At 29.8% G+C, this 25,707-nt stretch overlaps 1 protein-coding gene across 3 annotated transcripts in view; it reads left to right on the top strand.

Annotated features, from left to right (window-relative positions):
* LOC142323088 (uncharacterized) overlaps positions 1-25,707 on the top strand; it is a 162,982-nt gene that overhangs the window by 122,199 nt on the left and 15,076 nt on the right. For all 3 annotated transcript variants that reach the window (XM_075362262.1, XM_075362261.1, XM_075362260.1), the window contains exons 18-22: positions 15,433-15,555; positions 17,004-17,155; positions 17,779-17,987; positions 23,458-23,783; positions 25,416-25,550. In XM_075362262.1, the coding sequence (XP_075218377.1) occupies positions 15,433-15,555; positions 17,004-17,155; positions 17,779-17,987; positions 23,458-23,783; positions 25,416-25,550 (945 nt within the window). The remainder of the gene's footprint in view (positions 1-15,432; positions 15,556-17,003; positions 17,156-17,778; positions 17,988-23,457; positions 23,784-25,415; positions 25,551-25,707) is intronic.

The raw sequence follows: 25,707 nt of genomic DNA, 5'->3' as shown, positions 1-25,707 counted from the left end.
ATGAAATCCCCCAAATAAATTTTATCATTACAAATTTAATTTTAGTGGTCTTGTTTGTATTTTTATCATATTTTACACCATGCACACGATCCAAATCAGATTTTTGACCTCTTTTTAACTTTTATAAGTATGGTTTTATATCTTCACTTGTAATTGTATCTTGCGTTTCAGAAAGTTGTGTAAATGGAGTGTTCGGCATTGTATATGTGGTTTGAATTTGTTCTAATGGTGTAGTTGTTTGTTCAGATAACATGGTTGAATGCCCTACACCTACTTCATCATCATCATCTGAAAGTTCTAAATTTTGCTCCAACAAACTCTGTTGTTCTCACGTATCTTGATGTTTTTGTAAATGACCTGTCAATCCATCACCCAATTCACGTCCTACTCCATCTATATCAATTTCTCCATCAGTTGGAGGGGGAAAAGGTGGTTTTTGTTTATCTATTTTTTCTTTAATTTCTTTTATGGAATCTATTATCGGTTGGAAGCGTTTTTGAAACAAAGCATCTTTGGCTAAACCCATCATGAAAGCTGCATGTTTACGTTTAAAATCTTTATTCAATTTATCAATTTCAACCATTTGTTTCTCCTTATACATTGTTCTAGAATGAAAAAAAATAAAATTGAAACTAATAGTCTATTCGCGAAAATGTTCAACGCTGCGTTTGTTCAGTGTTCAATCGACAATTATAAATTTATCGAAACCATTTCTATAGCTACCTTTATATTTATCACTCTCTTTATTGATAACTAGAAAAGCATAATGATTCGCCTTCCAAACATAAGTGCATAATGATTTAAAATCATCAAACAACATGTCAATGTTTTACATGTTCATCGTAAATGTGTTGTAAATTTAAACCGTCTTGTCTGAATAGAAAATTGCAGTTGTTTTGGTATTTTAGAAAATGTTTACGCTAAATAAAAACAATCAATTTTATTGTGATGACCTCTCACAAAATAAGCACTGATATTGCCTTGTTTTTCTTTGATTAGATCATCGAAAATCATTATTGAATGGGGTTCAATCGCTTCCAGTTGTTGAACATGATTGTTTTCAGAATATCCATATTAACCCAGTTCTGGATTTAACATCATTAAGTTTGATAACATTCTGTATAGAGGATGGTGAAGGGATTTTGAAAAAAGTTACAAGTTCTGAAAACATACTCCATTTGGTCGAACTAAAATGTTAAGGCGGTGTTTGTTTTACTGCAGTTTGATGGGCCGCATCAATATATCTAATAGTGTTTGGTAATAAAGAGCCATGCCTGCTTCATTTTTTGAATCCGTAACATCATTGCATTCATGTTGAGGAACTTTGTTTTCTGTTGTACTTCCTTCATCATGGATCTTTTATGAAATTTTGGATATCAAAAATCAGTAACAAATGTATATAGAAAAAAAAAACACATGCGACTAAACTATTGCTGTATCTATTCTACAGGTGTAATACAAATTAGTATGAAATAACATATTAATACAACTGAAACAAGAATTGAAACATTATATGTGAATCAATATAGAGATAAATGAAGTGATTATCAATAAACTATTGATCTAATGTGGCTTATATGTTTACTGTAATTGAGGTAATTGAAAGTAAATGATAAGGACATTTTGCCAAATCATTTTCAAATTCCTCATCAAAATCATTTCCGTAATCATAATATTCATCTAATGCTATGTAATCAAGAGTATCATCACTATGAAGAGTTATTTTTGTGTATAATTCAACCCATTTATAGTGAACAAAAAACTCACTAAATTCAGTAATTTGATATTTTATTGGTTTATTCCTTACCTTAAAGGAATAATTAATATTAAATCTATGTTTGAGGGTTTTTAGATTCAACTGTTGTGGACCTATTGTTATCTATTTTATAAATGATTAAAAATTTAAATCAATAAACTATTGATCTTTTCCCGACATTGATATGATACATTAACTTTACTAATTGGAAGTAAATAATAAAATGTTTTGACAAAAGCATAAAGTTCATCAGGTGCAATATAAAATTCATCTATTACAACAAAATCGCAAAAACCATCACAATGAATAATTATTTTTATATGCAATGTATCTTATTGAAAATATTTTGCAATATCATTTGCAAAGTTTTCAATACAATATTTAATTTTCCGTTTTATTGGTTTGTTAGATGAGTAAAATGAATATTTAATATTCATATTTCTTTGAGGTATAAATTCAGATTCTATACTACTACCAAAAAGCTCCATATTATTATCATCTAGATATATACAGAAAAGATGTATTATCAATAATATATTTGTCTTAATTTGTTTTCACAATGATTTTAACCATTACTTACTTATTAAATAAACTTATTAAAAAATTAGTGTTATAACATCACTCAAATTTATCCATGAATTGTAACTTTTATCGAATCCTAGCCATTTTACATACGACTTGTTACTGTTTCGAGTATTTTCTCAATTTCATATACATCTTTGTGTTTAGTTTTTGTAGTTCATGTTGATAAAAATGTCCTTTTATGAATTCATTTCTACTATCGATCAATTCATATGTAACCGGTCGAGATTCAGCATGCATCATATGTATTTTGAATATTTCATTCATAGAATTCGGTAAATAACCCTTTTCAAATACTTTTTTATGTTTGCTTTTTTTTTATCATAGTTTTGTTTATATTTGCAAGCACTTGTGATTCATTCATCGTATTTACAACTTTTGGTTTAAATTTTGTAACTGAATGCACGGTATCATTGTACTCAACTAGGGCTTGCAGCATATCAATCCACTTGTAGCTTCCCTGTTCTGTAAATGTAGTCCACATTTTCGTTTTTAGGGTTCTATTGAAGCATTCAACTATGGCAGCTTTTTTATCTAAATATGTGGAATAATGATTGTTGTATTGTTTCAATAGGCCTTTCACTTGTGGATTATAAAATTCCTTTCCCTGATCTGTTTGAAAATGTTTCATCTTATGCTTTTCAAATATTGGTTGCAAAACGGACGCGACCTCTTTACCCGTCTTATTCTTTAACAGTATAGCATATGCGAATTTAGTAAAACAATCAGTAACAGTCAACAATATTTATAACCTTTACTGGTTCGAGAATAAGGTATTTCGACTATGTATGCTTGGACAAGGTCACTTACACCCTTTGATTCGGTCATTCTAGTAGGATAATTATGTCTAGCCAGCTTGTGTAATTATTTCGCTAAATTGACTTTGGACATCCCCGTTCTAATAGAAGAAAAAAAAAACAAATAATAACAGTAATAAATAATGTGTATTACATTAATCCGAGTCTCCTTCACGTTCTTCTTTTGCTGTCGCTGCGATTTGCAACTTATTAAAAGTTTTTTCATATTAACATATCTAACTTTTGTATAAATTCATCAAATTCCATATCTATATTAAAATGATTACGTTTTCTTTTAAATTTAAGATCTTAAAAAGCAAAATTAAAAAATTGTACACTATTTGGATCTTTTAATTTTTGATAAACAATTATAAAATTGGGATATCTTTTTTAGTTTATTTAATGTATCATCTAAGTTTCTATGTTGAACATGAATAGCATAATATTTATACTCCTCATTATTTTTATTTTTATCCAAAATTATAATGCAGTTATCACGAGTGGAAAAAGTGTAGATAAATATGGTGTGGCCATGGTTTTAATTTTTTTTTACATTACCATTTAATTCGTTAATTTGCAACTTACGTTTTAAATTTTCATCTAATTCATTAATTTCTTTTAGCAATTCTTTTTGCTTATGTTCTATATATCGCAACTTTGAATGCAGCTGAATATTATCATTTTGATATGACTTAAAATCTTTGATGAAATACTCTTATAATTGTATAACATTTATTGTAAAAATCTTTTGATATCCAACGTGCTAAATTCAAAATTAACTCTTCTATTAAATATGTACCAGAAATTAGTAAATCTAATTGATTTTTATTACCTTTTGGACTAATTACATATATAGTGTTTGGCTCATTGGAATTTCAAATAGCCAAAGTTTCTGAATAATAATGGATTAATTCTTTAGATTGTTCATTTTCATGTCTATGAAAAAATTGTTTCCCACCATCTTTACATAATTTCTTTGCATTAAAAAAACCTGTATTCATATCTATAATCACCTTAAAATCACAAAGATACCATACAAATAGTTCTTTAATCTGTTCATTACACACATCTATTAAACTCATTTATAAATCTATAATAAAACGATAATTTTTATCAACAATAAATTGTTGATTTTAAATATTGTTACTTTTATATATAGAATCATAAAAATGTGTAATATCTTTGATAAATTGAATAGTTTAAATTATAACAATAATGTTAGTGAAATTATCCTCAATACGCGATATAGAATCAATAAGTGGAGTTTACAAACACAAAAAATGGTGATTCAATTATTGCATCAATTGAAGGTTTCAAAAAAATATTTTTACCGCAAAAATTTAATGTTCTTATTGAATCAGATTTGAATGAAATTAATCAATCAACAGATCTATATATAATTTATACGGGTTTGAAACAACTGTCTGATGAACATAGTTATCATGATATTGAACAGGTATTGATGTTACATATTAAATTGTATACACTTTAGAGATGTAATGTATTTGTCATTTTGTATTAAATGCAGATTTAGAACTCCAGCGTGTAATTGCGTCGTAGTTGAAAAAAAAAATACAATGTAGTTGTAGTATTTGTAAAGAAACTAAACTTAAGATATTTTAAAAACCTAGTCTAATTAAAGAAATCAATCACGTTAATAGAATGGATGAAGACTAATTATTTTTTTTTTTTTACCATATCACCAATTTCTTTATGACCATATGCAAGTGTATCAATGAGGTTTTCTAACATGAATCTTTTATCATCGTACAGAAAGAGAGCTTTTTTACATTGATCAATCGAGTAAATTTGATTATTAAAACTACATAATGATTTTGATGTGGGATATGAAACATTTCTATTGAACAAACAATCTTTTTACATTTTGTGATTTAAAACATTCAAATTATAATCTTTATCAAATATACGAGAACCCTTTTTAATCCCTTTGGCTGTCTTTTTTTGTCCTAAACAATATTCGCTGGCTCCCCAAAGTAAAGAATACATTTTAGCTAACAAATTCATAGATTGGTCATTCATTTTATCTTTTAAATGACCTGTATCGTATTTACTCCATGCATAAACATTTTGATTATTTTCAATCAAAACTTTCATATCATCCCCAATAATGATCAAAATGTTCATCTTTTACTGGTATAATAACGAATCTGTATCTCTTATTAGTAACTTTTTGTTTTCATGACCATACCTCGGTAAAAAATGATAGTAATGATAATCATACATGATTAATTTTGCTAAATCTGTTGCTGTTAAACCCTCATAATGAGTTTATATAAGTATATATTTTTTTTCAACACTGATATTCCAACTACATCCTTTCCATAAATATAATAATGCTTAACTCTTGGACCAGCATTTCATTTTTTAAACTTGGATTTGTCATTGATCAAAGGCATATAGATTTGCTTTCTTACATTTTCAATAGTTTTTCCATATACACTGTTGATTAATAGCTTATAGACTTTTTTTTTCAATCTTATCTTGTATCGCACCATGCTTCAAAAGTTTTCTCAACATAACCTTTAACCATGGAAATTGATTAAAACGAACGGCTCTATGTATTTTCAACACCATATCATGTTGAAGATACAATTTTAATGTTAATGTTGTGTAATGTAGAACGTATTTGTGCTTATCTTCCAAAGTACACAAGTTTTTACACGCTACTTATTTTTCATCAGTGACAAACAGAGAAATACTATTGGGAATGGATTTTTTTCTCTGGTGCGAGTGAATAATCTTTATGCAATTCATGTAAGTGTTTAAGATATGCTAAATTGACTTCTAAAATATAACCTATTTCCGCATCATCTTTCACATCATTTGGATGCTTTTGAACAAATATTCAATTTTGTTTTATCACACCATCTAAATCCGTCTGCAGGTAATGGTTCCATCATACATTTCCCATAAAGAGAATGAACATTGTATTATTTAATGAATTTTATTGGTTTATTTTTATCGAAACTTTCCTCATAATTGGGATTGTTTGTTATAGCATAATGATTGACACGCTCCCCCAAATGCCTTTTTCAAAAACAAATACATATCCGGGTCTGTAACTAGTTCTAATTGCACTTTCATAGCCTTCAGGGTGCTGAACTACAATAAATGTGGGGCAGATATATAATGACCCGGATCTAAATTGTTTACTTCAATCATTTTTTACGAAAATTTTCAAATACATCAGCCAACATGACATCCAATTTCATATAGAAATCATGATATTCGCCTAGAGTTTTAATTTTAAATCAATTCCAAACCTCTTGCGCGTGCATATAATCTGATTCTGAGATGTGTTGTCACTTTAAATCATAAAACACTTCGATGGGCAGCAGTTGTTTTATCGAAAGCAAATGCCGATTTAATATATGTACATGGATAAATACCTTTACATTTAATTCACAATTTCAACATATCTATTTTATTTTTTTATTTTATTGCGATAAGTTTTTTTTATATCGCTTAAAAAATGTGAATAAATTATTTTAATTATTTTATGTGACAGTCTGACAATTTACAACAACTATGAAATAAACTTTGCAATAGTTCATCAAGGATATAAGATAGAGATTGATATGAATTTATAAATCAATACGATATTTTATTCTTGAGTGTTATAGATATAAGCTTTTTCACTATTGTTTGTTAAACAAGAAATTTCAAATTTATCTTTCAATGCATCCATTGCCAATACAATGTGATTGAATTGTAACCGCGTAAATTATGAAATACTACTGGAATAAATGTTATTAGTTTACAATTTATAAATTGCAATTTTCATGTGCAGCACCAATAAATTTACCACTAGTATGAGAATGATGTTTTGCACAATTCTCATCACCACATATAACACATTTAGTGGCTTTTTGAAATTTTTCATCATCTTCTGCGATCATAGTTAAGGATATTCCATCTAATAATTTCTTTGCACAATACTCATATTTTTCACATATATCATTGAGAAATCTTTCAATCACATTATCATTAATTGCTTGGGCTCTATACAATGTTGTTTCAGCAACACAACCATTTTCATTTATTTTATAACGTAACAATATCCAGATGGTTTATGAGTGTTTGTTTTTGTTGTATAACTAGTGGTGGGTTCAGAATTCACGATATGATTTGGAATTATAAATGATTTGAAATTTGCATATACAACAAAAAGCATGCGTAAGGTTGACCATGTCTACGTTTCTCTCCCTCACCTATCCATTCTTTCAGCATTATAATTCTCTGAACCTTTCCTTCCTTACAATCGTCAATATGTATTTCGAGTCTTTTTTTCGCTTCCACTTCATTAGTCCAAGATTTAAAACAATGTAAGCAATAGGGGCAATATTCACATTTTTTATGACTTTTATTCCAAACCACCCAACAGTCTTGATAAACCGTTATATTTATTTCCCATATTTATTAGTGTGTAATGACTTCAATTTAGTTCAACATCATTTAATAATACTACCAAATCACAATTTTTTGATTGTTATTATTATTACTCGCACGTTGTACATATACATTATTAGAATTAAATGATTCTTCATCGCATTCGATATCGTAACAACACATTTACACCAATATCTGTGTTTTGAGCTTCAAATTTATCAATATCTTTTACGCAAACTGGATAATTTATTCCTTTCATATTTAATTTTTATATTTTCATTTTCAAATTTTTTGTAGAACGAAGCTCAATAATTGTTTCTACTTTGAGGAAAATAGATGGTGTAGAATACACCACGAGAAACATTTTTCATCGTCATTTTTTAGATTTATTACAGCACGTTTCTTTCTCAAGGCTTTTGGTAATGGTAAATATGTACTATTTCCATCACAAAGTGGGTCAAATTCTGATGTAAAAAAATCCAATCTCAATATTTTATTCATTACCCAACTGCTTCTCATTTGAATAAACCTTTTGAAAGATTTGTTAATTTTATCGTAAGCTTCTACATACTGTTCATTTATTGGTTTGATTTTTGCAAATGTTAAGCACATAGTGAGTGCTACTATTTACATTGACTTCACAGAAATTGTAATGATTATCTACACATTTCTTCACCTCACCAAAAACAATATAATATTAATATTGTTTCCTTTGTATTTTTCTGCTTGGCATTTTATAGCACTAAATACCTTCGCTTTCATAGACATTAAAAATTCATAAATATCTATATGATTTTTATCGCTAACATTCCACGATTATTTTAATAAAGAACCACCTAATGCTTGTTTTTCATTTGGAATTTCAATACAACAACAAATCAGAAACAGAAATGTCTTTTTTTAATTTGTGTTTCAATTCAAAATTCTGTTCAATTAAATCATTAAAAGTGATATCAATAGACGATATATTTTCAACAATAAGTTGTATTTTTTCCAACTTAAAATGTGTTAAAATTCTTATTGGGGTAGAAATTAAAATAATTTTTTTTATATATTCACAGTTTATTATTAATTTCATTGGGAGAGTACTTATATAAACATTCAATATCATTTTGTGCGTTATCTAAAAATGTAATTAGATCATATTTGTTAGATAAATTTTTTAACAGAATATTGTATTAGGGTCAAACGGGTTAGAATCGTTTGATAACTTAAATTGTTCGAATTTCATGTTTTTCTGCTCTGATTAATAATGTTTATTTTTATAAATTAATACGGTATTGCTGTTACATTTACTATATATATTTACGTATAGAAATCAAGGGTCAACGATATAAAGAATGTTTGACAACTGACATCATGTTATAAGAGATGGAATTCCCTATGACGTCATCAGCAGTCTATAGTAAATGTTTATAATAAAATACATTAATAACAAACCAAGGTGAATAAGGTAGAACTTTATGGAGTATTTCAAGCATATGCTTTACTATGAATTTTTCAGTAAATCAACTGTTTCAATATGTAAATTTAACGTGAACACACATTTATCATTAAAAGTAGCCGTCCTTTAATGTGTTTGAATAAACCTGTGAAAAGAGACCCTGAGGTTCAAACTTCATTTTCATTGTTGGTTATTTGTTGTAATTTTAGAGGCATCTCAAACTCGTGTTTTACTATATATTTTGTAGTAAATCCACTCTTTCAACATGAAAATTTAACTGGAAACACATGTTCATCCTGGAAAACATAACCTGAGATTCAACCATCAAATTTTTATCAGGGGTCAAAGGTCAACATGACATTTAAACCTCAGGTTTCTGTACTACTTGCTGGTTGCAACAGGACAGCACCCCTTATCATACAGCTCATTCTACTATGGAGATGCTACAGGATTTTTTTTGGTGGATGAATCATTTCTAAAGGATTGCAGAGAACAAGATCCTCTGATCTGTCTAGTCTAGACTTCTTTCTTTGGGGTTACTTAAAAGAAATTGTTTATAGCAGCAATCCATACACCCTGCAGGAATCGAAAACAAACATTACTGATGCCATCCAGGAAAAGTCACGGTAGCTAACAAGAGTAACCAGGAACATGGTCAAATGGTTGACAAGTGCATAGAAGTGGATGGACTTCATTTTCAACACCTTCTGTAAATTATTATGTAAGTGTTTTCCAATAGACTATTATTTATAGACTAAACCAAGTGAATGGAGCCTCTTTTAAATTGAATAACTTGTATATAATAATATTATATGAAATACAAACTACGGAAACACAGTAATTAGATAAGTTAAACTTACTTTATTAATTTCCAATAATCAGTTTTTGTGGTATCCTGCATCTTTGGTTGGTGTTGAATTTTATTTTTATTCATTAAAATTAATCTAATTTTTTTCCAGAAATAATAGTTTCTGTTGTCAAATTTTAAATGATATATATACACATTCTTGTGCTTCCCAGTACTGGAATAATTTAATCTTTAAAGCATATTTTCCTTTGTTCTATTGTTAAATTGTATTTTTATTATATGTTTATTAAATCATCATTCTCAAACATGATCTGGTAGTTCATCATTTTGTATGTTTATATTTATAAATGTAATATTTCTTGTGTATATTCATTTTTTATCGTTATTATAAATCTTCAAAATCTCTAAATTATTTTTGCAGTCTGTATTACTATGGTTGCATTTTAACAGATGGTCAGATACATTAGATATGCCTGTTTTTTATTTCTGTATCCTGTGTAATGTTCTACAGATATTTTTTTTTAAATAATCTTTGGTTTTACCTATATATCTATTTCTACATTTATTGCATTTAAAAATTTTATATATTCCTCGTAGTTCTTCTCTATTGTTTTTATTACTGTTATTTTATAATGTAATTATTGGTTTATATAGCTTTCTATATTTATTTTTATCATATACATTAATAATTTGTTCTATTATTTTATTTGTGCAATTTTATTTTTGGTATAAACTATTATTTAATTTTGTGTTTTTTTTTGTATAAATTACCTTGGTATTCTTTTATTCTGATTTTTATACATTTTTTCTATAATTTCACCATCAAAGCAATTAAATATTGCTATTTGTTTTATTTTGTATATTTCTCTTATAAAAATTTGATGGTTAATATTTCATATAATATTAAATTTTATTAGCACCTTGGACAAAATGTTATTGATCTAAATATTAAAAAAAAAAATTATGTATACACACACACATACACTTACATAAAAGGATTTAATATATCCTTTCAGCATATCATATATGCTTACTCTCATATATAAAAGTTATATATACTTTATTAGCAATGCAACGCTCTATATGTGTTCACAAACTTTCTCAAATAGAAAAGTTAAGTTAAGCTATAACTTCAGAAATATTTTATTAATATGCATGAATGATCCAATAGAAGTATAGAAACAATAAAAAACAAAAATAATTAAAATTAACAGGCAATTTCAGATTATGTCTTATTAGATTTGTAAAGAATTCATTAACTGAATGTATAGTGGATTCTCAATCAAAAATTCTGTAGTGGTTTTTTTATTCTTAGATTATTTACATATTTTTATGATAATTTATTTTCGTGTTTGATGTAGTCGTTTGGACGTTGGAATTTTATCCATATTTTTCATCCTTTAATTTTGAGGATACTAGAAATTGCTTACTCCTTGTAATAGATTAGTGTAGCTATTCTGTTGTTGATAATTGTGCTTTTCATGTTAATGTTTTTTTATCAAAATTCCATAAAATCTTTCTTGTTCCAATCCCTATTTGTACAGAATTTATAAATCAAGTTTAAATTTCCCTGACACTTCATTGAAAATGAATCAAAATTTTAATCTGAACCATTAATTGGTATATTATCTAACTATACAAGGTTCAGAAAATAATTGAACAGACCACAACTCTGATAAGAGTTGTGTTTTTAATTACACGCCATTGGAGTGTATCTATTGACGTGCAGTTGGCAGCATTGTGTTCCTATAACATCCTCTGTGGCCACATGTTCTTGGATAGTTGATATCTCTTTTAGTTTTCATGTTTACGTGTTAGGAGTGGTTTTCAGGAGCAACAGTACAGGACACTGGGGAAAACTTTCACAGAAATGTTTCAATTTTTGAAACAAGCTTACAAAGAGATGCTCTGGGTCGTACACAATGTTACAAATTTTTTTCACGATTTAAAAGTGGTCGTCAGTCAGTTGAAGATGACACTTGACCAGGAAGGCCTTTGACTTGAACTGATGACACCCATGTTTAGAAAATCAACAATCTGGTGTGTGTAAATCGCTGATTGGCTGTCAGAGAACTTGTTGAAAGGTTAGCATCTCGATTGGTGCCATGACATTTTGAATGAAAAATTGAACATGCCTATGCACATTCAATTTTGCAAACTTTGCTGGAACTTTAGAGTTGCAGCAAAGTTTGTTGCTCATTTAATGACAGAACAGCAGAAAGAACATCAAGTGGGCATTTGTCAGCAACTTCTTGAACAAGCCGATGACAATGAAATGTTAATGCAAAGGATCTCCACATCCCAAGAAAGCTTATCGGTCTTTATCCACTGTCAAAGTGATGCTCTCTGTTTTTTTTCTCGATTTTAATGGAATTGTGCATTTTGAATTCTAGCCTCATGGTGTGTACTATCAATCTGTTTTACAACAATTGTGTGAAAAAATTTACAAAAAGAGATCAGGGTTGTGGCAAGGCAGCTTTTGGTTCCTTCACCACGACAATGCGCTCGCACAGTCAGCTTTGTCAGTTCATCAGTTTTGTGCCAAAAATCAGATGACTGTCCTCCCTCAATCTCCCTACTCACTAAACCTGACTCCTTGCAATTTTTCTTACTTCCAAAATTAAAAACATTGATGAAAGAACACTATTTTGAGACTACTGATGACATTAAACCAAATTCATGACGGACCTTAAAGGCGATTTTAAATGAAGCCATCCAGGACTGCTTTGTGAAGTGGAAACGCTGCTGGGAAATGTGTGTGAATAGGGGAGGGATGTTTGTTAAAGGGGACAAGGACCAATAATCTGTAAAATTATTAATAGAGATTAAAAAAATAAAATGGGTTATTTTCTGAACAGACCTTGTGTGATAGTGTTACCTCTGTTTTAAGTTATCTTGCATTTTATTGATGTAAATCAGGAATAAAATGCTAACAGTAAGCTGCTGCATAGTTTTATAAACTGAAACTTTCCAAATTGGCTTGACTTTTTCAGCAAATTGCTTCTTTGTAGTAAAAAACCTTTATAAAATCCTAGTTTTATTTTAATTCTTGTGCTTATTTTAAATTATGTGATAAATCAGAGTAACTACAAAATTTATGAGAAAACAATAATTATATTACTGTAACATATTACCTTTGTTTTTCTTTTAAAATCCTTTAAATTCTCTTAATGATTGCTTTTCTTCTACATTTTAAATTCTTAAGTTTTTTAAAATTCTTTTTCTTTAAAATTTTTTTTCTTCTAAATTCATCTCACTCCCCCCATTTAAAAAATTATTTAAGCATTTATACAAAAAATCATTATTTATAATCAGTTTTATTTCAAAATAAAAAAAATAAAATTAGATAAAATAATTTCCATTAAAAATTTCAACTGTTATTTACCGTGCGTGCTTCCCTTTGTTATCATTACTTAAGTGTACTTTCTGAAATTATTGATAAAATACTAATTGATCAATAATTATTGAAATAAAATTTACATTCTGTTCATAGAAATGAATATTAAACAAGAAATAAGCTGCATTAAGTAACTTATCATTTCCAATATGAAGCTACTATTCATGTACTTAGAGTGAGATTACAGGATATCTTAGTACTTACTTCTGTTCTGTAAAACTACTGATATTATTTATATTTTTAGAAATTATATATGAGATTTAATTTCATCTGGTGATGGTGCATACAAAATGATATTCGTGTACAGTTTTACTATTTTTAAATATTAACTTTTTAATTGACTTTAATATGCAATATCCAGGGTGTTCCATATAGATCGTAACCCATCAATCACTCATCCATGAGATTTCAAAAGTCAAGCTTACTACCTTTACTCGTTACTGAAATGGACTCGTCCAACATCGCGGCGACGCAGTAGAACACTACCGATAGTAACAATGCAATCATAACATTCAGTGTATTGCTAGAGACAAGATGGTGTTTTCGCTAGATGAACGTGTTTTCATTGTTGAGTCGTACTTCAGTACAAAATCAGTGGTTGCAGTGCAAGATTTGTTTCGCCATAAGTACCCAGATAAACCAGCTCCTAACAAAACATCAGTATTAAGGTTAGTCGCAAAATTTAGAGAGACTGGTTCTGTTAATAACAAGGAACACAAAAGATCTGCGTCAGTGTTAAATACAGATACAGTCACTGAAATCAAAGACAGATTACTCACCTCGCCAAATAAATCGATCAGACTTTTGTCTGCTGAAATTAATGTGTCTAAATCAACTGTTCATCGGGCGACCAAACAATTACGATCTTATCGCATTCAAACGGTTCATCAACTTCTTGAGCCCGACAAAGAAAACTGGCTATAATATTGTCAACGGTTCCGTCGATTTCTGCGTGAGGGAATTAATGTTATGGATTCGTTATTTTCACATATGAACCATGGTTTCATTTGGATGGCTACGTAAACAGCCAAAACGGTAGAATTTGGAGTGCTGAAAATCTCCACGTTTATCACGAAAAACAATTACACCCGCAGAAGTTGGGCGTGTGGTGCGCAATATCGAGGAAGTAAATAATCGGTCCTATTTTATTTCAGTTCATTGCACTCTTGGAAGAGGAAGACAGACACTGCTGGCTACAACATGACGGCGCGACATCGCACTACGCAGGTTCAACTTCTGATTTCGTTGACGAATTCTTTGGTAATCGTGTTATCGGTCGAGGCTTGTGGCCACCATGATCTCCAGATTTGACTGCGGCGGATTTTTTTCTATGGGGTTACCTCAAAGAAAAAGCCTACAGCAACAAACCACAAACTCTTGAACAATTGAAAGTCAATATTGAACAAGCTGTATTAAATATCCAGCCACAAACTTTGAAAAAAGTTGCAAGAAACGCTGAAAAAAGAATTGAAGCTTGTATTCAAGAAGATGGCGACCACTTCCAACATTTATTCTAAATGTAAGGTAATGGATGGTAATAATAAAAATTACATTTACATTTACACATGCCTTTTTATTATTTCAATACCTCCCAATATAAGGTTGGGTTGCGTTTTATATGGGACACCCTGAATATATATATATATATATGATGTTGGCAAACTGAAATCAAATCTTGTTATTTTTTATGTATTTGAAAAATCAGATTAATGCAGCATACTTTTGGTAATAAAGCAAAGTCTGTACTTAAAAAAGAATGATGTACAAGATGATGTACAGATTACATAGTTGTATATTTATTTTTTACAAAATAAGAGAGAATTATATCAGATAAAAATTAATGATTTTATTTTGAAACCAGTATGCTAATAGGTTTAGTATTTATTCATAATGTTCTGTGAAATACAAAACACATTTTGTCAGAAAATAAAACACGAATCTGTAATTAAACTGAAGACTCTAAACTCTGTTCAACATAAAGTGCTTAAATTTAGATTAAAAACCAACACCCTGCTTAGCTCCATTAAATAAATTGTGAATATATATAAAATATTAATGTATTAAAAAGCTTACAATTTGTTTCTAGTAATCAAAATTGAATGAAAGTTGGATGGATAATGTTAATGTTTCATTATTGTAAACAATTATCTGAAATTTAAATTGATTAAAAATACTATTCTTTTTTAAAGAGTGGATGTTAATATTATTTGTATGTATAATCTCTTATACTTTTCCTAGATGCCCTCATTGTATGAACAATATAATCTCTGAGATTCCAATCGAGAAATTGGGAAGTCATTTAAAACTCCATGATATCAGATTATATAAGTGTGCTTACTGCATATATCACCATAATCAGAGGTAAGATATTAGTTTTATTGTATTATTTTATAGCTGTATAATGTATATGATATACTTTTATAATTTTTCTTGTATATTACAATGTATTCTGTATTGTAAACACATTAACAGACATATGTATACATTATAAGTAAAGTTGGTAGTTGACAGTTACAAAAACACTATTATAAAAAATTTGTTGTGGACACCACATGACTTCCTGGTACACCTATTAAATTACATGTGCACATTTTTTTAAAATCAAAATTACATAAAATTGTATTTCATTAATAACTTCTGATATTTGTTCATGTTTTTTTTTTTTTTTTTATTGTTATTGAATTATTTATTCTAAAAAAAATTTTACAATCGATGGTTAATAATTATTAACAAATCAATATAATTAAATTTAAAAAAAAAGGAGATGAGTCTGATTCAAACCAATGTCCCTTCCCCTTGTAAGATCCAAATATTTCATTAATTAAAATTTTATTTGGCTACAACTCTGGAACCAATGTAAATAAGTACCATTTATGTTATATCATTGAAAAGCTCTTAATGAAGGCTTATTACTGCAGTTAAGAAAAAGTCCAAAATCCAAATTTTTGATTTTGGGCTTTTTTGACATTTTTGGTTCTGCCGATCGCAATCAGAAGGGGAGGTGCACAATTAGATGTTATAACAGTTCTAAATCCAAATTTCTGCATCCTACGGCTAATCATTTTTGAGTTATGCAAGATACATTCGTACGTACAGACGTCATGCTGAAGCTAGTCAAAATGGATGTTTGCGTTGAAATCTGAAAACTGAAATTTTTTGCCATCACAATACTTCTTTTACTTTATACAAGGAAGTGAAAAATGCATTCTGTTCTTTTGTAACTTCAAAGATACTCTTTGAAAATAAATAAATAAATTGCAACATGCTGATATGGATGATATTGGAACACCTTTGTTAATTTGACCATATTAAAATTTAATAAACATTATTTGAACTGTTTGCATTTTACCTTTCACAACTTTTTATTTCCCATGATGCTTCTGTTCATGCATCAGTCAGTAAATACACTGATTATTAAATTTTCATTATTAATATAATTGATTTTTTATTATTAAAAATAATAAATGTATGTAATTATGTGGAATACAATTTCTTTATAAAGATAGTTAAGTAAAATCTAAATAAAAAAATTCAGTAAGCATCTTATTTCAGAGTAGGAATCCTATTTCCAATCTATAAATAAAGTGATATGAATGCAGGATTAATTAGAAAAAAAAACATTTTTCTTAAGCTGGAATTATGTTCTGTTATTGTCGACCTCATGTTGACACCAAATTTCTGAACATAACTCAAATTCTGTTTGATAAGTGCTAATTGTACTAGTTATTAGTCATATATTTTTACTGTATTGTCAGTCTGTAGTTAATGAGTCAATTAAGGTATATTTATTATGACTCTGTTTTCATTAGGTATCTCGTAGAAAGACATGTCAGTGAAAAACATCCTGAAAAGAGACCATTTGTTCAAGTTGTACGTGAACCAGAAAGCGATGATATTAGAAGTGGAGATGAAAGAGAAACATCTCGTAATTCAAGCTCACAAGACTTACCTGGATCTTCTGGTAATTATTTTTCTACCTGTATCACATTAATGAAAGTCTTGAAATTACTAACAATAATGATAATAAATTTGAACTAAAGTAGAACATTTGAGAAATATCTTTATAAATTTAAATTCAAATCTAAAAAAGAATGAGAAACCACCAAATAGTTAATGGAAGAACAGTTTATTTATGTCTGTAGAATATTAAGAAAAAATCCAACTGTTATGTCAGGTATACTGAACATTAATCTCAATTCAGTAAAAAGTTTACATTCTTTACTAACATATATATATGTTAAAATTTTAAAAATGAAGACTAAAGATGAGTAGTCTAGGGAGGTCTAAGGAACAAAAGACTCAGTTTGTAACTTCCATTTAGTTATTGTATTCAGTGGTTCTCTTCTCAAAATGTATAACTAAATTGGGTTCACAACTATTTGTAATGGAAGACATCTATGTATATTATAGGATTAATTAACTAATATAGTTACTGAACATTCTTACCAGTTTATGTATTATATTAGTTCACATCTTGATTATTAAATTTTATGGATTCATTTGTTTTTTGCTTGAGATCATGACAGTTTTTTTCTAGTAATTGAATCATCGATAAATAATTTAAGTATTTTTTGGGTTTTGCAGGTTCTAAGCCATGGCAGTGTAATCTTTGTAAAGTGCGAACAGTTACTGAAGAGCAGATTAAAGAACATTCTGGATCAGTTCATGGTGTTTACTGCCAGTTCAAGTGTGGTTTGTGCGATTACAAAGCAGATGCTGCCTCTGATATATCTGATCATTTTACTGGAGTTCATCCATCACTACCGATGAAATTTGTTTCATTATATGCTAAAGTAAATCAGTCTAAACCTTTTACATTTAGTAAAGTTAAGATATTATGATTTTATGTTCTTGGTTTTTTTTTTTTGTCTTCAGTCATTTGACTGGTTTGATGCAGCTCTCCAAGATTCCCTATCTAGTGCTAGTCGTTTCATTTCAGTATACCCTCTACATCCTACATCCCTAACAATTTGTTTTACATATTCCAAACGTGGCCTGCCTACACAATTTTTCCCTTCTACCTGTCCTTCCAAAATTAAAGCGACTATTCCAGGATGCCTTAGTATGTGGCCTATAAGTCTGTCTCTTCTTTTAACTATATTTTTCCAAATGCTTCTTTCTTCATCTATTTGCCGCAATACCTCCTCATTTGTCACTTTATCCACCCATCTGATTTTTAACATTCTCCTATAGCACCACATTTCAAAAGCTTCTAACCTTTTCTTCTCAGATACTCCGATTGTCCAAGTTTCACTTCCATATAAAGCGACACTCCAAACATACACTTTCAAAAATCTTTTCCTGACATTTAAATTAATTTTTGATGTAAACAACTTATATTTCTTACTGAAGGCTCGTTTAGCTTGTGCTATTCGGCATTTTATATCGCTCCTGCTTCGTCCCTCTTTAGTAATTCTACTTCCCAAATAACAAAATTCTTCTACTTCCATAATCTTTTCTCCTCCTATTTTCACATTCAGTGGTCCATCTTTGTTATTTCTACTACATTTCATTACTTTTGTTTTGTTCTTGTTTATTTTCATGCGATAGTTCTTGCGTAGGACTTCATCTATGCCGTTCATTGTTTCTTCTAAATCCTTTTTATTCTCGGCTAGAATTACTATATCATCAGCAAATCGTAGCATCTTTATCTTTTCACCTTGTACTGTTACTCCGAATCTAAATTGTTCTTTAACATCATTAACTGCTAGTTCCATGTAAAGATTAAAAAGTAACGGAGATAGGGAACATCCTTGTCGGACTCCCTTTCTTATTATGGCTTCTTTCTTATGTTCTTCAATTGCTACTGTTGCTGTTTGGTTCCTGTACATGTTAGCAATTGTTCTTCTATCTCTGTATTTGAACCCTAATTTTTTTAAAATGCTGAACATTTTATTCCAGTCTACGTTATCGAATGCCTTTTCTAGGTCTATAAACGCCAAGTATGTTGGTTTGTTTTTCTTTAATCTTCCTTCTACTATTAATCTGAGGCCTAAAATTGCTTCCCTTGTCCCTATACTTTTCCTGAAACCAAATTGGTCTTCTCCTAACACTTCCTCCACTCTCCTCTCAATTCTTCTGTATAGAATTCTAGTTAAGATTTTTGATGCATGACTAGTTAAACTAATTGTTCTGTATTCTTCACATTTATCTGCCCCTGATTTCTTTGGTATCATTACTATAACACTTTTTTTGAAGTCTGACGGAAATTCCCCTTTTTCATAAATATTACACACCAGTTTGTATAATCTATCAATCGCCTCCTCCCCTGCACTGCGCAGTAATTCTACAGGTATTCCGTCTATTCCAGGAGCCTTTCTGCCATTTAAACCTTTTAATGCTCTCTTAAATTCAGATCTCAGTATTGTTTCTCCCATTTCATCCTCCTCAACTTCCTCTTCTTCCTCTATAAAACCATTTTCTAATTCATTTCCTCCGTATAACTCTTCAATATATTCCACCCATCTATCGACTTTACCTTTCGTATTATATATAGGTGTACCATCTTTGTTTAACACATTATTAGATTTTAATTTATGTACCCCAAAATTTTCCTTAACTTTCCTGTATGCTCCGTCTATTTTACCAATGTTCATTTCTCTTTCCACTTCTGAACACTTTTCTTTAATCCACTCTTCTTTCGCCAGTTTGCACTTCCTGTTTATAGCATTTCTTAATTGCCGATAGTTCCTTTTACTTTCTTCATCACTAGCATTCTTATATTTTCTACGTTCATCCATCAGCTGCAATATATCGTCTGAAACCCAAGGTTTTCTACCAGTTCTCTTTATTCCGCCTAAGTTTGCTTCTGCTGATTTAAGAATTTCCTTTTTAACATTCTCCCATTCTTCTTCTACATTTTCTACCTTATCTTTTTTACTCAGACCTCTTGCGATGTCCTCCTCAAAAATCTTCTTTACCTCCTCTTCCTCAAGCTTCTCTAAATTCCACCGATTCATCTGACACCTTTTCTTCAGGTTTTTAAACCCCAATCTGCATTTCATTATCACCAAATTATGGTCGCTATCAATGTCTGCTCCAGGGTAAGTTTTGCAGTCCACGAGTTGATTTCTAAATCTTTGCTTAACCATGACATAATCTATCTGATACCTTGCAGTATCGCCTGGCTTTTTCCAAGTGTATATTCTTCTATTATGATTTTTAAATTGGGTGTTGGCAATTACTAAATTATACTTCGTGCAAAACTCTATAAGTCGGTCCCCTCTTTCATTCCTTTTGCCCAGCCCGTATTCACCCACTATATTTCCTTCCTTGCCTTTTCCAATGCTTGCATTCCAATCTCCAACTATTATTAAATTTTCATCTCCTTTTACGTGTTTAATTGCTTCATCAATCTCTTCGTATACACATTCTATCTCATCATCATCATGGGCGCTTGTAGGCATATAGACGTTAACAATCGTTGTCGGTTTAGGTTTTGAATTTATCCTTATTACAATGACTCTATCGCTATGCGTCTTGAAATACTCCACTCTCCTCCCTATTTTCTTGTTCATCACGAAACCTACTCCTGCCTGCCCATTATTTGACGCTGAGTTAATTACTCTAAAGTCACCCGACCAAAAGTCGCCTTCCTCTTCCCACCGAACCTCACTAATTCCTACTATATCCACGTTTACTCTATCCATTTCCCTTTTTAAATTCTCTAGCCTACCAACCTTTTTTAAGTTTCTAACATTCCACGCTCCGACTCGTAGAATGTTATTTTTTACTTTTCTGGTGACCCCTTCCTTAGTAGTCCCCACCCGGAGATCCGAACGGGGGACTATTTTACCTCCGGAATATTTTACCAAGGAAGGCGCCTCCATTATTGCTTTTGAAAATGCAGAGAGCCACATTTTCTTGGAAAAAAAAAACAGCTGTAGTTTTCCATTGCTTTCAGCTGCGCAGTACTCAGAGGACTGAGTGATGTTGATATGGCCGTTTAAGTCATTGTGACTCACGCCCCTAACAACTACTGAAAGAGCTGCTGCCCTCTTTCAGGAATCATTCCTTAGTCTGGCTCTCAACAGATACCTCTCCGATATGGTTGCACCTTCGGTCCAGCTACTGAGCTACTTGAGCACTCAAACCCCCTCACCAAAGGCAAGGTCTCATGATTCATAGAGGAGGATGTTCTTGATATGATTTAAATTATCTTTTATGATTTTTATCTCCTAAACATTCTTAAGACTAATTTTACCAAATGACTAAACCTGAATTTCTTAATCTTTGAGCATTTTACTTTTGACTGGGGTTTGCTAAATGCCTCAGATGGACATTCATTAAAACACAAACCTTTTTAAAACTGATAAAAAATTACTTATACATTTTTTCTTTATTTACTTACCATGGAAATGTTGGAGTTTCCAAAGAAATCACTTAAATTTTATTGGATTTTTAAAATAAGTTTTTAAAAATTCTAATTTATTTTTTTATATATGAAATAAATATTAACTAAAAAATTGTTATTATTTACTGAGATATTAAAGTTTTTGTTAAATTTGGTCATTATTTGTGCTTAGAAAAGTGCTCTTCACGAAGGCCCTTGTTACACCTGCGGTAGACCTTTATCTTCTTTTTATTACCTTCATAAGAAAATGTAGATTATTTCTTTACAGAAAGTTTGCACATGCCTGTACCTTCTCTAGGATTAGTAGGAATATATTTTTGTCTGCAGCCAATTCATAAATGATTCCTCAATAATATAAGCACTGTAGTAGTATCTGGATTTTATGTTTTTTGGCTCTTGATTGTGTTCCTTGTGTGAAATATAGAAATTAAATACTGTTCTTCCTTTCATCCAACTTTCTTCCAGTAATGCAGTGTTCTTTCATTGATGAAATAGGCATGTCGAAACACATCCAATGTAAGATACCACCCATGAGTTTGTTGTATTGATGGATAAAAATAAGGTTTTGTTACAGTCCCCATACCCACGTTGAAGGTCACTTCAGTATTCTCAGTTATTTTACAGAATTAACCCTGGACCTTTTTATCATTTCTTTTCGCGGTACACACCTGCAGGCACAGACTCAGGCCTATAATAGAATTTTTCGGTACAGTAAATTTCTATCTAAAGTATCCTTTATTTAAGTAATAGTTTTGCTACTATATGGTATCTCAGTCCATGATTCATAATACTGTATTTCTTGATTTCTGACCGCTTGTACAAACAAAAGGTCCCAAATATAATTAGTAACAAGAGTCACACAGCATTCAAAACTTGGTGCCCCATTAAGTGGGTGCTAATTTGGTATATAGTGAGCAATTAAGTTTTCCATTTCCTTCTACCCAGGTTACATCAATACTAATCTTTTCATTGAGTATACAGTGCTGCTGAAAAATGTTGTTGCCATGATTTCTAACAGACAAAAGGTTAATCATCTGATCTACATATAATCCAGATGTACAGGCAGTGAAAATGTTACACTATTTACTAAATGAAAAAATTTCATAATCAAACTAAAATGATGAAAGAAAACACTTTCCTGAACCGTGGGATTGTGTGTCATACTAGAATGTCCAGGTATACTTATATGGTTTTTTTAGACCCATATTTGTTATACAGGCTAAGAAGCTTTTTATTTTCCAAACTAAAAAACAATGGGAATAGATTACACTATATTCTTGTCTCATTATAGGTGCAATGACCTGCTCTTATTGTCCAGATAAACCTGATTTATATTTAGAACATTGTTTTAAAGTTAACTATTGTTATTAGGCTGCGTAAATAAATATTTTTTACATTTATGCAGTTTAATATAATTTTATAATGTGACCTTATGTTAAAAAAAGTACAGATAAAAAATTCTCATTTGTTCTGAGTTTTCACATCTTGGTGCAGTTGGGACAAGTCAGCGACATAAATCTCAGTTTTATTACGTAGGGTCTATATAACCCAAGGGTATTAGAGGCCTTGGGGTATATACAATTCAAGAGCTCGGTCTGCAATAGATCTTTATTTTTATTTTTAATGGAACTAGAGGTTAGTGAAGCAGTTTTTTATCAAGAGTTAATAAAATAAAATCATATTGATCTGTTAAAATAAAGCAGATATTTAAGGTAATTTTTGTATTTAATTTTTTTTATATACTTTAACCTCATTTTTCCCATAAAAGGGATCAAAATCCTTTACAGAATAAAGAATAAAAAAGAATTTCTTGTTAAAATTTTTTGTCAGTGACTACTATTTATTTTAAAAACACCAATTTATTAAAACCATTATCCTTAACAAATTTTAAGGATGTTCTTTGTTTGTAGGAAGATTCAACTCCTGTAAATTATGATAATGTTGAAACAAATATTGGTGGTAGTCCAAACATTAAAGGAAATGCTGCTCCATTGTGGCGTAAAGATAAGAAAAGAGTGAGACACATTCGAGGTATATTATTGGATGATCAAGCATGGAAACCAAGGCAAAATAAAGACTTTCTGGGTAATGAAATGTTGGAAGAGGAAGGGAAGTTTGGACCTTTTGGTTATCCAGCTGCTGGAGGTTATTATGTTTGTCCAAGATGTAATAAATACAAAACAAAGAATAAGGCTGATATGCAGAACCATCTTTATAGAGAATTGGAGTATAAGTTGTAAGTAGTGTATTTTACAGCTTTCGTATTGTTTTAAGTTCATTTAATAACTTATTGTTTTGTCTGACTTTGTCAGGAGCTGAGCTATATGCTATGCACCCCCAGCCAGCACCTTCTCTTTCATGCCAGATAACTATTCCAATGAAAAGCAGCTTTTTGTGTGATCAGATCAGTTATAATGTCAGAAAAAGAAATGATACACATCTCTTAAAAAAAGAGATTATAATTCTAGTCATAACTAGAAATTTAATGAAAGCCTTTTTTTTGTTTCTGTAAAGTTCTGCTAGAATTCATTCTAAGAGAAAAAAATATTGCTGTCTCTGTGATATTGCTTTCCAATGAACTCTCATAATAATCATTACTTATACATCCATCATCTGATTTAGTATTTAATAAAATGTCATTTTTGTACTTTTGTGTATTTTAGTTTCTCCTTGCTGAATTTATCATTTAAAAATTTTGCCAAGTGTCTCTGCCTGTTAATGATTTCTTTAAACAAATATTTGTAAACACTTCTTTTTTTATTATTTTCATATAATTCCAAATTTTACTAAATTGCAGAAATAAATTTCTTCAGTAATTGAATTTTTAAGAGAAAATTTCAACAAATTAGTAAAATAATGTGTTTTTAATTATGAATATAAAGTACATGAAATTTGTTATTATTTAAAATATTAGCAATGAATTTGAAGAAGAGTGGAGCAGCTTTCATGTTTATATTTGTTGGATTTTTTTCTCTCAAAGCAATAAAATGTATATAAATAAATGATGTGAAGTAGGAAATGTTAGAGCTCTTTCTGTAAGCAGTACTGTTAAGTCCCATAGGTTATTATAGAAGTGCTAAAGAAAATGTTTTAAATGTTATTCTATGATTTATAAAAGAATAAAAAATCTTTTTATTAAAAAAGATTAATAAGGTGAAAAATAGTTTTCAGTGGAAATCAACTTTTTTTTTTTGTTTGGTGTTATTTTATAACCTCAACATTTTTTATTACATCCGATTTCCTTAGTTATGTGCTTTGTTTTTATATTTCAGTCTTTGTCTTTCATTACAGTTTTGCCCATATCTTTATACCAAATTTCTAGAAATGGAAGTCTTAATTTATAGTTGATGTCTTAGAAAGATTCTGCTGTAAATTTCTGTTCACTCCTGTTTAGCTTCAGACCTCTTCATTTTGAATTTTACTTAGCCACCTAATTTTCAACATCACATGTCAGAGGCCTCTTATTCTTTTCCTTCTGCTTTTACTGTTGTCCTTATTATAGTACACTCTTCATCTATCATTATGAAATGCACGTTAATATACTATATTTGTGTATTAAATATCTAATGATAGATATCTACTATGTTTATTATATTAGATATCTAATGATAGATATCAAATATTAGATGGCCTCAGAATGATGAAAGATATTTAAAGTAATGATTGTAATATACAACTGATAGTGAATAATATGGTAAGAATCAATGCATGTTTGGCAGAGTACTATCCTGTAACAGAAAATTGAGAAGGATTTTTGTCTTTTTCATTAAAATTTTCTTATTCATTTTGCTCTTTAGATTTCTGTTTAAATGTCATTTCCATAAAAATGATTTATTTCAGTAATTGTGATAACTATAAATTTTTATAGGTGGGTCTGCGGTTACTGCAGAAAGAGTGATATCACTAGATATTGTATCAACAGACATCTTGCAAAAATGCATGAAGGAAAACCAGAATCGGTTACAGTTTTAACTCCCAATGATGAAGTAGAGACTTGGGTAAGGTTCTCTTTTATTAAATACCTAAAATATCATTTTATTTTGTTTTTTATTCTTTTTAATTAGTGCTTTACTGTGCTGTGTTTGTTATCCTATTGGCTTTCCTCTTCAGTTCCATGTTAATAACTACGCGTTCAACATGTATGACATACATACAAACAT

The sequence above is a fragment of the Lycorma delicatula genome, chromosome 4 (genome assembly GCF_047948215.1).
Source record: "Lycorma delicatula isolate Av1 chromosome 4, ASM4794821v1, whole genome shotgun sequence".
NCBI classification, from domain to species: domain Eukaryota; kingdom Metazoa; phylum Arthropoda; class Insecta; order Hemiptera; family Fulgoridae; genus Lycorma; species Lycorma delicatula.
This window is presented reverse-complemented; position numbering and strand designations above follow the sequence as displayed.